At 37.2% G+C, this 12,532-nt stretch overlaps 1 protein-coding gene across 5 annotated transcripts; it reads right to left on the bottom strand.

The window, feature by feature from the left end:
- Positions 1 to 239: 239 nt before the first annotated feature.
- Positions 240 to 8,882, bottom strand: LOC132061812 (enoyl-[acyl-carrier-protein] reductase, mitochondrial-like). 5 transcript variants are annotated; one of them, XR_009416161.1, is made up of 11 exons: positions 8,589 to 8,882; positions 6,673 to 6,770; positions 4,565 to 4,696; positions 4,286 to 4,429; positions 4,115 to 4,217; positions 2,172 to 2,271; positions 1,846 to 1,922; positions 1,695 to 1,773; positions 1,535 to 1,625; positions 978 to 1,096; positions 400 to 505 (listed from the first exon to the last, which is right to left on the bottom strand). XR_009416161.1 is itself a non-coding variant. In XM_059454459.1 (10 exons), exons 1-9 carry the CDS (start codon positions 8,762 to 8,764, stop codon positions 947 to 949), a joined length of 1,059 nt encoding a protein of 352 aa, XP_059310442.1. In that variant the 5' UTR covers positions 8,765 to 8,882; the 3' UTR covers positions 240 to 505; positions 920 to 946. The 5 variants fall into 5 exon arrangements, 4 of the variants coding, with proteins under 4 accessions (XP_059310442.1, XP_059310441.1, XP_059310444.1 ...); XM_059454459.1 differs by lacking the exon at positions 1,535 to 1,625 and having other exon boundaries at positions 240 to 505; positions 920 to 1,096; XM_059454458.1 differs by lacking the exon at positions 1,535 to 1,625 and having other exon boundaries at positions 240 to 505; positions 8,589 to 8,877.
- Positions 8,883 to 12,532: the final 3,650 nt, after the last annotated feature.

Raw genomic sequence — 12,532 nt, 5'->3', positions numbered from 1 at the left:
CAACGGGTTGAAGCTTGTTGGCCAAATGATACAAGATACTGAATCAAATCCCTTGACAGGACAAACAATCCCCCAACAAGTGGCATTACCAGATGTCTCATTACTGTTCACCAAATGCTCGGTATACTTTTGGTGTTCTTCCCCAGAGAACTGACCTTAGTTGGCTTTATTTTACCAACAAAAAAAAAAAAAGGTCTGCACAGTAACAAAGCTAGAACTATCCCTGGCTATACGATTTATTAACTATCATATGAATTTCCAAGTCTTAACATATTTGGTATTTGGACTCCAGAAGACCTCAACAACAATTATACATGCGTATATAGGTACAGCTTATAACCACAGGGACTCAAGTTAGAGTAAATTTCATACTAGGCCTAGTTTTAGATCAAATATATGATTGTCCATGACTTAGAACTTAAGAACTTGTTTGGGCTGCCTTCCTTTCTTTCCCATAGCCTTTTCAAGAGCTGTATGAAAATCATCAAAAGGTGCCACTTCAAACCTGTATTTAAATGAAGGGATTCAGCGTCAGATCACTGCATCAAGATAATACTTGCACTAAGTGGAAGCATAGTGAATAAAGTGAGTAACCACCCGCCACACCCCGACACAACCAAAAAAAAAAAAAAATACTGAAAATATATAACCCCTTTTCGCTGGTCAGAAAACTTACTAACTCACGAAAATAATACACACTAGTAATTAGAGTTTTGAGCAATGAAAATATTCTTTAGACGGGTGGTAAATGATCTGCCATCGATCTTGCATCATTAGGTTTAACAATTGACTTCCTCACCCATTATCATCCAGCCAACAAGCAACAAGCGGCAAAAACATTTTCAAGTTTCAACCATTCAGAAGAATCACTCAATATTTAATTTTTCAATTATATTAAAATTCTAGTTACCACAATTACCATAACTTCTCTTTCAAAAGAGCACCCTCACATCAAGTGATAGAAAGAGAGGTCATACTCGTATTTCAATTTCCCATCCCGACATAGGCCCAAAAGGTAGTCTATCATAGATCGGCACTCTTCAGCTTTGTCTGAACTCATCCACCTCTGTAACCAGAACCCTTTCAAGGTAAGCTCCTGAAAATATAGTATCAATAACAGTTCAGTGTTCTTTTTCCTCAGAGCATACACTTAACACATCATTCACTAGGTTTCAATATTAAATTTTTACAGGTCTTAAATGCATATACTTGAAGCCCTTATTTGATCCACTCCCCCAACCACATTAAATATTCTCAGTTTTCAATCATGCATCAACTAGACCACTTACTGAGGTTTGTTTTCTTCTTTTCCTTTTTTTCTTTTTATCCTGGGTGGGATGGAGGGGCAAGAAGGGGGCCAATGGTGAGCTGAGCCCGGACATCTGGTAAGGCAAGACTCCCCATACAGCTCGCTGGCCTCATTGAGATGTAATACTTTGTTTAAACAGTTACAATTGGCGAAGATGAAAAATTCTCAAAAGAGAGGGGTCCTTTATGTATGAAACTGCAGGTTACAGAAATTTCACAGATCTACTTGATAGAAGATTGCAACTATATGGATGCATCTCAGATCCTATTTTACCATCCAAGGTCTCACAACTTTATTGCCACATTACTTCCCTCACCTGTGCTAATGCTCATTAAGGAATTATTGAAAATAGAAATAACATGAAAGTGGGTTCTTTGTGACTTGCCTTGAATATAAAAGCGGAAGTAGATACAGTTATTGGTTTCTTTGACATCCCCCCATATGTCACCATAGTGCCACCCTGCCTGCAAGGAACATGCTATATGCCTTTATATTTTGAATTGAGTAGAATAAAATTATGAATACCACCATCTTACTTCAGGAATTTTAAGATCAGTGAAGCAGCATTGCCACCAACACAGTTAAAGCCCAGAACAGGTTCAGGTATATTGCCCTACAACATTAAAGGAACTAATAAAAATATGTACAGAATGGAAGATACTAATACCAAAAAATATTGTCAAAAGGGAGTTTAATACTACTTTAGAACACTGTTCCAACACATTGAAGATGTGTAGGGTTGAAAACGGGGGATGGGCAGAGAGGAAACCGAAATGAATTGGAAATGCCCTGTAGAAATGGCAAAACAAAAACAGCACAGTACACAAGTCATTATCAACTTTAAATGGTTGTTGATTGATACCAGGAGACCTCTCACATTCTTCACTTCCAGTTGGCTTTCAGTAAACACTTCATCAGCACCTAATTGCTGGAGATTTGCTTTTGCTTCATCTGATCCTGCCCTGAGAGAATTGAGTTTATCCTGTGATACCTCATGTGTAGCAATTTGTATTAAATTAATAGGACCTAACATCATACGAATATAACTGAGACCTTACTTGTGTGTAAATTGATTAATTTACTTTCATGGGGAAAAGCACTCCAGGAAATGAATACAAATTATACAGAGAAAACTTGTTTGGAGATGGAGAAAGATGTTAGGAAGCTCCTCATATATCAAACTCGTCGTCCTTAAGTGAAATTTGCAATTACGTGACAACAGCCTTGAAAATTTTAGGAGAAATTGGTAGCTAAATAGAAAGAAAGATGTTCTCTTATGCTGCAAGTTATTAAACGATTACAGAAGTTAGTAGCACTAATTTTGGATGACTCAACCTTTCCTGGAATATACCACAATGTCGACTCTTGAGAAAATTTTGCTACAGAGGTTTTAATGCGGGATACTGGATAACCATATCTAAACATTTAGATAACCAATCGAATGGTAATCCCTCTTAATTAATAGAGATTATCGGGGGTGTTGTGCGATAAGAAGGTGCCACCTATTCTAAAGGGAAAGTTCTACAAAGCGGTGGTTAGACCAATAATGTAGTATAGGACGGAATGCTGGCCAGTTAAGAAAGCTCATGACCAGAAGATGAAGGTAGCAGAGATGCGGATGCTGAGATGGATGTGCGGGCATACCAGGAGAGATAGGATTCGGAATGAAGTGATTCGGGACAAGATGGGTGTGGCCCCAGTGGTGGATAAGATGCGGGAAGGGAGGTTGAGATGGTTCGGCCATGTGCAGCTGAGATGCGTTGATGCGTCAGTAAGGAGGTGTGAGAGGATGGCAGTAGTGGTGGGCCTAAAGAGAGGGAGGGCTAGGCGAAGAAGGCCGGGGGAGAGGTGATTCGGCGATACGGCGCTACTTGCTTCACCGAGGACACGGGACATGACCGGTGATAGGATACCGGGGGGGTGGGGGTCGAGTTTTTTTTTTTTTTTTTTGATTAAGGGGGTCCGAGTTCTTCGAGGGGGGGGGGGGTTTCGCAAGTGCAGGTTTTCTTTCTCGAAATTGTTTATTAGGAGTATTTTGATCGAGACCTCTATGTGTTGGGTCCTGTCTATCTTTGTTGTTTTATCATCTACTTCGGGTCCCGTCTATCTTTGTTGTTTTATCATGCTCTTGCTATTTCTCATTTTCGCATTGTTTTGATTTGCTTGTCCGTATCGACTCTTTTCCCTTATTTTCTTTTGAGCCGAGGGTCTTTCGGAACAATGACCTCTCCCTACCTCCCAAGGTGGAGGTAAGGTCTGCGTACACTTTACCCTCCCCAGACCCCACATTGTAGGATTCAACTGGGTATGTTGTTGTTGTTGTTGTTGTTGTATCGGCCCCTAACAAACTTGCAGGTATTAGCACCATCAGATTGCTGCATGCTCTTGTATAAAAGAGGCAATTCTCAGGCAATCCATGATTAATTTCAAACATAAGAAGACTGCAGCAGTTATATAAGGGGAAATTTAGGACATCAAGAAATGATATCATAATGTTTATTAGTGGGGCATTTTTGCCATAGCAAGGAATTACAGATGTAAGTGGAAAGGCATCTACTTTATGCAATTAAACTTTAACCAGAAGTCCGTCTCTCTTTCTTCTAAAAAAACGTAAGTCCGTCTTCTTCTGTTTCTTTTTTTTAGAGAAGAATCATGTTGCTAAAGAAAGCAAGATTTCACCCCAGAGAATAAAGCAAGGTTTTCAACCCAGAGAATTAGACTGTGCTCTGAACAATTATTTTGAAAAATAAGATAACTTCAAACACACGAAGACCACAACATATTTGCAGCAGAGCTAAACTCCACCTGTCTCTAATGATATTGATGCTATGAATCCCATGAAGTCGAGCTAGTTGAATAACACATTGCCCCACTATGCTGGTAGCACCATTCTGAACAATAGTGTCCCCTGCTTATGAAAAGCATTAGCAAGGAAATGGAAGCCAGCAGTAACCATTAGATTCAAAATTGGACAACCTGATTTTAATGCAACAAAGTCCTCGAGCATTCTCAAGGCACTCAGAGGATTGACAGTAACAGTCGCAGCATACTCCATCGGGGTTCTTTTATCAATTTTGTGCCACACAGTTTGCTCTTTTACTACGTAGGTCTGCCATGTTCCTGCACGAAAACATTGGTGTTGATGCATATCAGAATACCAAAATAAGTGCCTTCAGTGGGTATTAAGTCTACTAAGGCTAGTAAGGTATGCTTCGGGTGCACAATTTGATGTCTTAATGAGCAGCAGATTTCTACCTGAAGAAGGTGGGGAAGGGATAACCCAATCTCCAGCAGAAAGACCCTTAACTGCAGAGCCAATGGCATGCACTTCTCCAACCCCTTCATATCCCCCAACTGCAGGCATCGGTGGTCGTACAGGATAAACTCCTGCGGTACAATAAAGTTGGGCCAATTATTCTGTGTTCTTTTGTGACTAGTCTTGATAATGAGAGAAAAGAATGGTGAAGCAGGCCTTTCCATCAATGAGGTCGTGTTGTTCGAAACTTGATGTTATGTATTTAGTCCTTAATCGGGACTGAAGATCAGTTGATTGAGTATTGATTGAATGAAAGAAAAGAAACAAACACCTTTAATGCAAGAAGGCATCATATGAAGAAAAGCAAGTTGCACCAAGAAAAGATAAGCATTGCCTCTGCCCACCCCTCCCTAGTCCATTGAAGTCAAAAGTTGATTAACTTTAAAACAAATATAACTAATGAAACCTACTTGTCCAAACATAGGCGTTGGGAGCAAGTTGAGATCTTAGAAACAACTATTTTTCTCTTCTAACACAATGCAACAAAGTGCATATGGAATACAACCTACTCTTAGTAGATGTTGATACTGGAAAATTGGTAATATCCAATGTCTTAGGAGATATATATCGCATTCAAAGCAGTGTTGTCAAAGGCGCGCTTAAGCCCTGAAACGAGGCTCAAAATATGTTGAGCGCTTCACCTCGCTTTATGTGGACTTCAGTGTCGTCATCAAGGCTCTAAGACATACTTGTCCTTGCCATTGAGTCTCTCTTGAAGAGGTGACACTAGATGATTGATATTTCACTTTATCGTAATGTTTTTACAATTTCTTTGTCCATATATTTGTTATTCATGCTTACTATTATTAGTCTTGGACTAAACATACATATATTTGTAATTTTGCACCATTGCGCTTTTTTTCACTAAAGCCCACGCTTTATTTGCGCATTGCGCTTAAAGCCCCAGCTAACCTTAGAGCTTTTTTGCGCTTTTCGCTTTTGATAACACTGATTCAAAGTAAAGAACAGTCTGATTTCCGCTATAATACAATACTTTGGCATACTTGTATCCAATCAAGCACAAACACCAAAATATGATTCAGTATTAGGAGCCAGACTCCAATTGGACACAAACACAAGTAGAACACTACCCAAACAAGTGTTAATACCTTTTTTAGTAACACAGTTTTGAAGAAGAAAAAGGACATGCTTTTTTATTTCCCTCCTGATTCATGGGTACTGTTTATTGGAGTTATAAGCTAAGGTTCTTGCTTAACTAGTCATCCCTTTTTTGTTCTTGAGTCAGACTACACATCTAAGCGTTAAAATCCTTACTGCAGAAGCAGAGATTGTCATGCTTTTCCACTACTTCTTTTGCTAGTGCCTGCTTTTTTCCCCTACTGAGTACTTACCACGCTTCGCTTTTCAATGGTATTTTGTAATTTACTATACAATGTTATTTTGTATTTTGCTCTGCTTTTTGGTGCAACTTGGACACTTCAAAGAGATCTATGGAACATAGAATTGTTATAAATGTGTTATTTTCATTATTTAACAGTTGTTATACTTCCACTAGTATCTGTAACTAATGAGGGCCATATACAATATCATAGACATTTCGAATACAACATTTGTGTGAGTATAATTTTTCTTGTTCCCCTGTATGTGCTCAACAACACAATTTTTGGTTCGTATCTGTATTACTTAGCTTATGCCAAAAACAACAGCTTGCTTAAGTGAAGTTATGACATGTTATTCAGTTTTACTACCTTCGGCGAAAGAATTCTGATAAAAACCTAGAAAAGCTCAAAAGAAGCACAATAATTTTGGTGGACAATAATATATTCAAGCCCCGCCCAAAGACGGATCCCATGCAGAAAATCATCGTTATAAAGATACACTGCACACTAATCTATTGTCAGAATGACACTGCATACTAATCTTTTACAGCGTAATATAGTAAATTTTAGGAAATATAAGTCATGAATCATAGAAAGCCTCGTTACGAGGTATCACTTCACCTTTAAATAGAAATATACTCCAATTAAGAAATCGACATTGTGACAATATGGATAAAAAAGAAAACTAAAACTTCAAATAAAAGAACCTTCAATTCTATTAATATCAGAAGGATTGATCGGAGCTGCAAGCATTCTAACGCACACATCATTGTCTTTAATTTCCACCGGCGGAAGCTCCGTCACTCTGCAACACACACACACAAAAAAAACATATAAACTTACAAATAGTACAAAATACAATTACACAATTAGAAGTCAGTAGAGGCGGAGTCAATATTTTTAGTTTATGGGTTCTGGACCACAATTATTTTTGTTTACTGAGCTTTTGATAAACTATTTGTACATACTCCATCCGTCCATTTTTACTTGTCCACTATACTAAAGATAGATGTCCACTTTTACTTGTCCAGTTTAGAAAACCATGAGGTAATTTAACATTTTATACCTATTTTACTCTTACTCTTATTTTACTCTTATACAACATTAAACCACGTAGCTCAATATACAATATTTTACAACATTATACCTTAAGGAAAGCATTATACATAATGCATCAACCTTGTATAAAAGTGCATAATAGTGTATAAAAGGTGTTTACACACAAATATGGGCTAAACCGGGTAACAAACTCAAAATATGGGCTACATGGCGTAAATATTTTCTCCCGGTAGACATAAAGCGTATTTTCCGTTAATTATTTCCAATTCATTTCCCAATATTATTGTAATAATTAGGGGCCATATAGTAAAATTATCATTTTATTTATTGCCTAGGCTAAGTCAAACATGGACAAGTAAAGATGTACTAAGTATAAAATAATTTTTTTTTAACACAAATACAAAATTTGAGTTAAAGCTACTGAGTTCTGCCAAACCTGTAGCCACCATTGTGGCGCCGTCACGTCAGTACTCAGTAGTAGTAAATTTAAATTAAACGAAAAGTATTAAAATTAAGAGAAAGTGAAGGAGTTACTGTTAATTACCTAGTTACAACATCAGGAGAGTCATGTTGATCGTAAACATTCTACATATCTTTAGTTTAAGACCACAAATTGAAAACGGAGGGAGTAATAGTTAGAGGCAATATAGTAAAATTATAAATTTATTTATGGAATATTTTCAAAAATATACAGCTTTTGAAAATATTTACGTCAATATACAATATTATACAGTATTATACCTTGGGGAAAGCATTTTACATAATGTATCAACCTTATACACAAACATGGGCGCCAAATCGGGTGTTTATACACAAAGTATGGGTTATATGGCATAAATATTTCCAAAATAGACATAGAGCATAATTTTCCCTTTTACAAATTGGGGAAACAACACTCTATGTTTATTTGGAGAAAATGTTTACCCGAAATGGCCCTTTTATACATTATTATACACTTTTATAAAAGTTTATACATTTTCTACATTGTCCCCAAGGTATAATACTGTATACAAATCGTGGGATCCGGGCGATACGGCCTCTCTTCTCGAGAATCCATACACACTTGTACAGCATCTCTCGTTCGGCCTCAATGGGAAAATAAAATGGAGCACCTAACATCGCATCTTCACGGACCAAGAACTACGGATCAAAAATACCATTCGAGCCGTTTTTTTCTTGACTCGAAATGGGAGCAGGTTTGAAAAAGGATCTTAGAGTGTCTAGGGTTGGGCTAGAAGGGTCTCTTATCGCCTTCTTTTTTCTTCTCATCGTTTGTATAAACACTGTTGCAAAAAAAAATTAGCCATGCGGATGTAAATTAAAAATATAACTACGTGGATGTAATATTTTATGCTGAATTGTATATTATTGAAATTATTCCCTTTATATATTGCTTCTTGGGAGTGTGTGCCAAGTCAAATTTTTTAACACAAATACAGATTATGAGTCAAAGCTACTGAGTTCTGTCGAACCTGTAGCCACCATTGTGGCTCTGCCACGTGGTTGTACTTACTAGTAAGTTAAAAAATTAAGAGAAGTAAATTGAGGAGTTACTGTTACTTACCTAGTCACAACATCAGGAGAGCCATGTTGATCGTACACAACCGCCTTAGACGGCGGCGATGTGGCGGCGGAATAACATCGTACGGCTGAGGTTAGATTACGACAACGGCGAAGTGGGGCCCGATGTGAAACTCCATGTACGAGCGCTTTGAGAGATACAATTTTCGCAGTTGCCATTTTTACGGTACCTTCTAAAATGTGCTACTACTACCATTTTTTTTTCCTTACTGATGAAACTAAGGAACGGCATCGTTTTGGTATATGACCAAATTATTTTAGGCATGATGCCTAAATTAGCATTGTCTTAATTATTCCTCGAATAATGTTTTAATTTTGGGAAAAGGGTCAAAAATACTTCTTTATTTCGGGAAGAGGTCTAAAAATATCCTCGGTTACTAATTTTGGTTAAAAATATGTCTCCCTTCATTGAAGTTTTCAAATATTCGCATCTTAAAATTAGAATCTCACCAAAAAATCAAATTTGGGGATTTCCTTTAAGACGGGGGCGTATGAAAATTTTAATGACGGGAGGGGTATTTTTGACCCTTTTCTCTTTAATTTATGTGATGATATTTAACTGAGCAAGAAGTTTAAGGAGGTGTTTGGACTTCAAATTTAAAGTTTTTTAATTCGAAATTTGTATTTGTTTAAGATATTTTGAAAGAAAAAAAAAACTTCGATTTTAATTTGAAATTTTGAATCTAAATCCCAAACTCTGCTAAGAGATAGAATTTTCATTCCAAATTTATGATTTTAATTATTATTTTTAAGTTTTAAAATTTGACCGTAAATTTTAAAATATGCAAAAAATGATTGATATTTATGACAAAAATAATTACTCAAGTCTATTTTACTCCTTATTTTACCAACCCAAATTTATTTAAAACGGAATTCTTTCATAAAACTACCACTTCCTTCTCCAAATCCAAAAACTAGTTCCTTCTTCCAAAAGGTCACACCTACTCAATCTATTTTTGGGAAAGTTTTGATAGTTTCAGGAAAAATGCGGTTTTCATATTTATGAGAAAAATTACAACTCTTGAAAATTTAAATTGCATGTCCAAACACAATTCCCACTTCAAATCAATGATTTCAACTTATGATTCCAAGTTCATGTCCAAACGCTTACTAATAAAACATTACTAGTAAAAACCCTACAAAAACAAAAGAATGCGCCTGACACGCACTCCCCTTCGTCACCTTGGGTGGCGGCCTAAGACTCTCTTTCAATGTCCATTCCTGTCGACGCTACTAACCAAACAACACCGAGTGCCCCATTTGGGCCTCGTCTAGGTTCGAGTGGCACCCCACCACTTCCCCAACTACCACAAGTTACATATGTTGCTTCGGTTGGAGATCGAACTGCTACAACTACAAAGAGGGTGGTTCGATTGGAACCACAACAATATGAATTCGTTGATGGCAGAGCACGGGTACTTTTTACTAATGAGGAGGGAAGAACTACTTGCGAGAAAAATGTCGACTTACTATTGTGGGTAAGTTTCCTAGAGCTCGTCCCCAAATTGACAAATTAAGCGGCCGAATTCAAGCGAATGGTGCCGATGAAGGGCATTTTAGGATTGGGGTCAAGGGTTGGAGACCGTCGTCTTCATAGATTTCACTGATGAAGATGATTTTAAGAGATTTTATGGGGGTGGAAAATCGATCCCAATCTGTGGCATGCTGATGCGAATCTAAAGATGGACTCGGAACTTCAATGCCGAAATGGAGTCCACCCTAACACCAGTATGGGTTACTTTACCAAATCTTCCATGGAACTATCATGATTGGCCTGCTTATTTGGAAAGAATTCTCTATCCAATAGGTACTCTTATTACGCTTGATAAAGCTACTTTGGCTCGAACTAGGCCTACTACTGCAAAGGATAGGATTGAAATAGACTTAACAACACCTAGACTCAATGAAGTTGAAGTGGCTCTAATGTACTGTCATGGAGGAATTCAGACGTTCATTCAGCCAATTGAGTATGACCAAATCCTAGATATCTGCTACTATTGCTAGATGCAGGGTTACTCAGATGCAATATGTCGGAATCAACGTTCCAAAGATATATCAAATGGAATAACTGGGGGGGAGGGGGGGAATGTTACACCCCGCACTTTTAGTGTTACACCCCGTACCTCGGAGAAGCACTGGTTAATTTGAATGTAAGTATGTCGAGCTATGGTTAGGTAAAACAACTTTGGAGTGTCGAACGAGGCATTATTAAGTATATTGTTTAAGTAAAGGATGAATTATGATCGTAAGTCGTTAGGAAGGACAACCTTGGAACCAAAGGACATGACCATTATCAAGTATGATTAGTGATAAATATCATGTATAGAGAGTTTCGGAAGATTTCGGGATCAAGCAAATCGAAGAAAATAAGTTTGACGAAAATTTGGAAAAAGTTGGCAGGATTTTGGGCAGATTTTTTTGTCAACTTTGGAGGGGTATATCTCTAGGTATATGGGGAGTTTTAAGGTGTTTCAAAAGCCTAAAATGAATTCCGTCGAGTCTAGTTTCCAACGCAACAAACCTCTCATCGATATGACTTCGAAATAGAGAATTATGGACGTTACAAGTTAGGCGGGGCGAAAGTAGGGCGCCATCGTTACGTCTTTCACAAAGCGCTACAGTGCCGCCGACTTGGACACCCTATATAAGGGTTAAACCCCCATTTTTTCTCCATAATAATTTCCCAAATATTCCAGAAAATTCAGCCACATATGAGAGCATATATATAACATAAAAGTGAGGATTTTGAGAGATTTCAAGTTTCGGAGTATTAATCGAGGTCCGGACAACGTGTAGTCGCGATTATAGTTTTGTCTTGCATTGGAATTTGCTTGGATTTAAAGTAAATATTGAAGATATTGCTGCTCTAGCAAGAATAAGGTATGAATCTCTCCTTATTAATATTAATCTCAGTTTATTTACGGAGATAAAGTTATTAAATAGTCGTATAACAAGTTGGATAGTTGAGAAACTTGGAAAACATCGTGTGGGATGTTTTATGGAGCCTATTGGTGTTGATAATGTTGTTGTGATGTTGGTATTGTTGTTGGTTATTGGATTGTGATTTCGGGTTAGGCATATAAACAGGGGAAGCCGCCCGAATTTCGACGACATTCTAAATGGATTTAAATTAAGGGTTTAAGACGAGCGTATGACGATGAGCCTAACAATAGTATGAATGGTCGTATATGTAGATTACGAGGCTATGAATGATCTTAAGTGAATTGCAAGACAGGAAGTAAGTTGGAACTCGAGAATTATCTTCCAAGTATGTTAAGGCTATTCCTCTTTCTTTTAAAGGCATGATTCTTTTCCTATGAACGCATACACGTCTTCCCTAATACCTTATTTCCGAAAATACTAGCAGTTCATGATTCTCAAAATCCTTATGATGCTAAAGACGAATGTTTTCTATAAGGACCATGATGAGGATTATGACGATCCCATTTCTGGAGATTTCAAAGTTATTGTTTTAATGTCCTTATGAGATTACTGAGCTAGTTTTAAGATTTTTGATTATATTTGTTGATGTTGATCTCATCTTATGATTTTGTTCAAAAGGCATGATTCCTATTTTATGATTCCATATATGTGTTCATAACCTTCTTACTTCCAATAGTTAGAAGCTCATGATTCTTAAAAGCTTCTTATGATACTAAAGATGAGATGTTTTCTATGATGAACATGATGATGATGAACTTAATTCTAGAAATTCCAAAGCTTATGATTTTGATGCTATTATGAGATTATTGAGCTTATTTCATAATTATCTCGATTTTATTTATTGTTGTTGATCTCACCTTATAATAATTGTTCCTTCAAAGGTGAGATATAGCGATGATGATTGCTCCATAATATAAATCGGAGGTTCTACGGCCTTATGTCACTCCGACAGTCGTAGCTTTTATTTGGCTCTCGTACGTGCTT

This window comes from Lycium ferocissimum, chromosome 7 (genome assembly GCF_029784015.1).
Source record: "Lycium ferocissimum isolate CSIRO_LF1 chromosome 7, AGI_CSIRO_Lferr_CH_V1, whole genome shotgun sequence".
Taxonomy (NCBI): domain Eukaryota; kingdom Viridiplantae; phylum Streptophyta; class Magnoliopsida; order Solanales; family Solanaceae; genus Lycium; species Lycium ferocissimum.
The sequence above is the reverse complement of the archived record's forward strand: the minus strand, read 5'-3'. Positions and strand labels throughout refer to the sequence as shown.

Excerpts from the sequence above, each read along its gene's own strand:
- LOC132061812 (XM_059454458.1), bottom strand. The coding sequence starts at position 8,764 with ATGGCAACTGCGAAAATTGTATCTCTCAAAGCGCTCGTACATGGAGTT. Across the intron at positions 4,430-4,564 it reads CCCTTCCCCACCTTCTTCAG|GAACATGGCAGACCTACGTA; the intron begins GTAGAAATCTGC and ends GTTTTCGTGCAG. Across the intron at positions 1,923-2,171 it reads AGAATGTGAGAGGTCTCCTG|GGCAATATACCTGAACCTGT; the intron begins GTATCAATCAAC and ends TTAATGTTGTAG.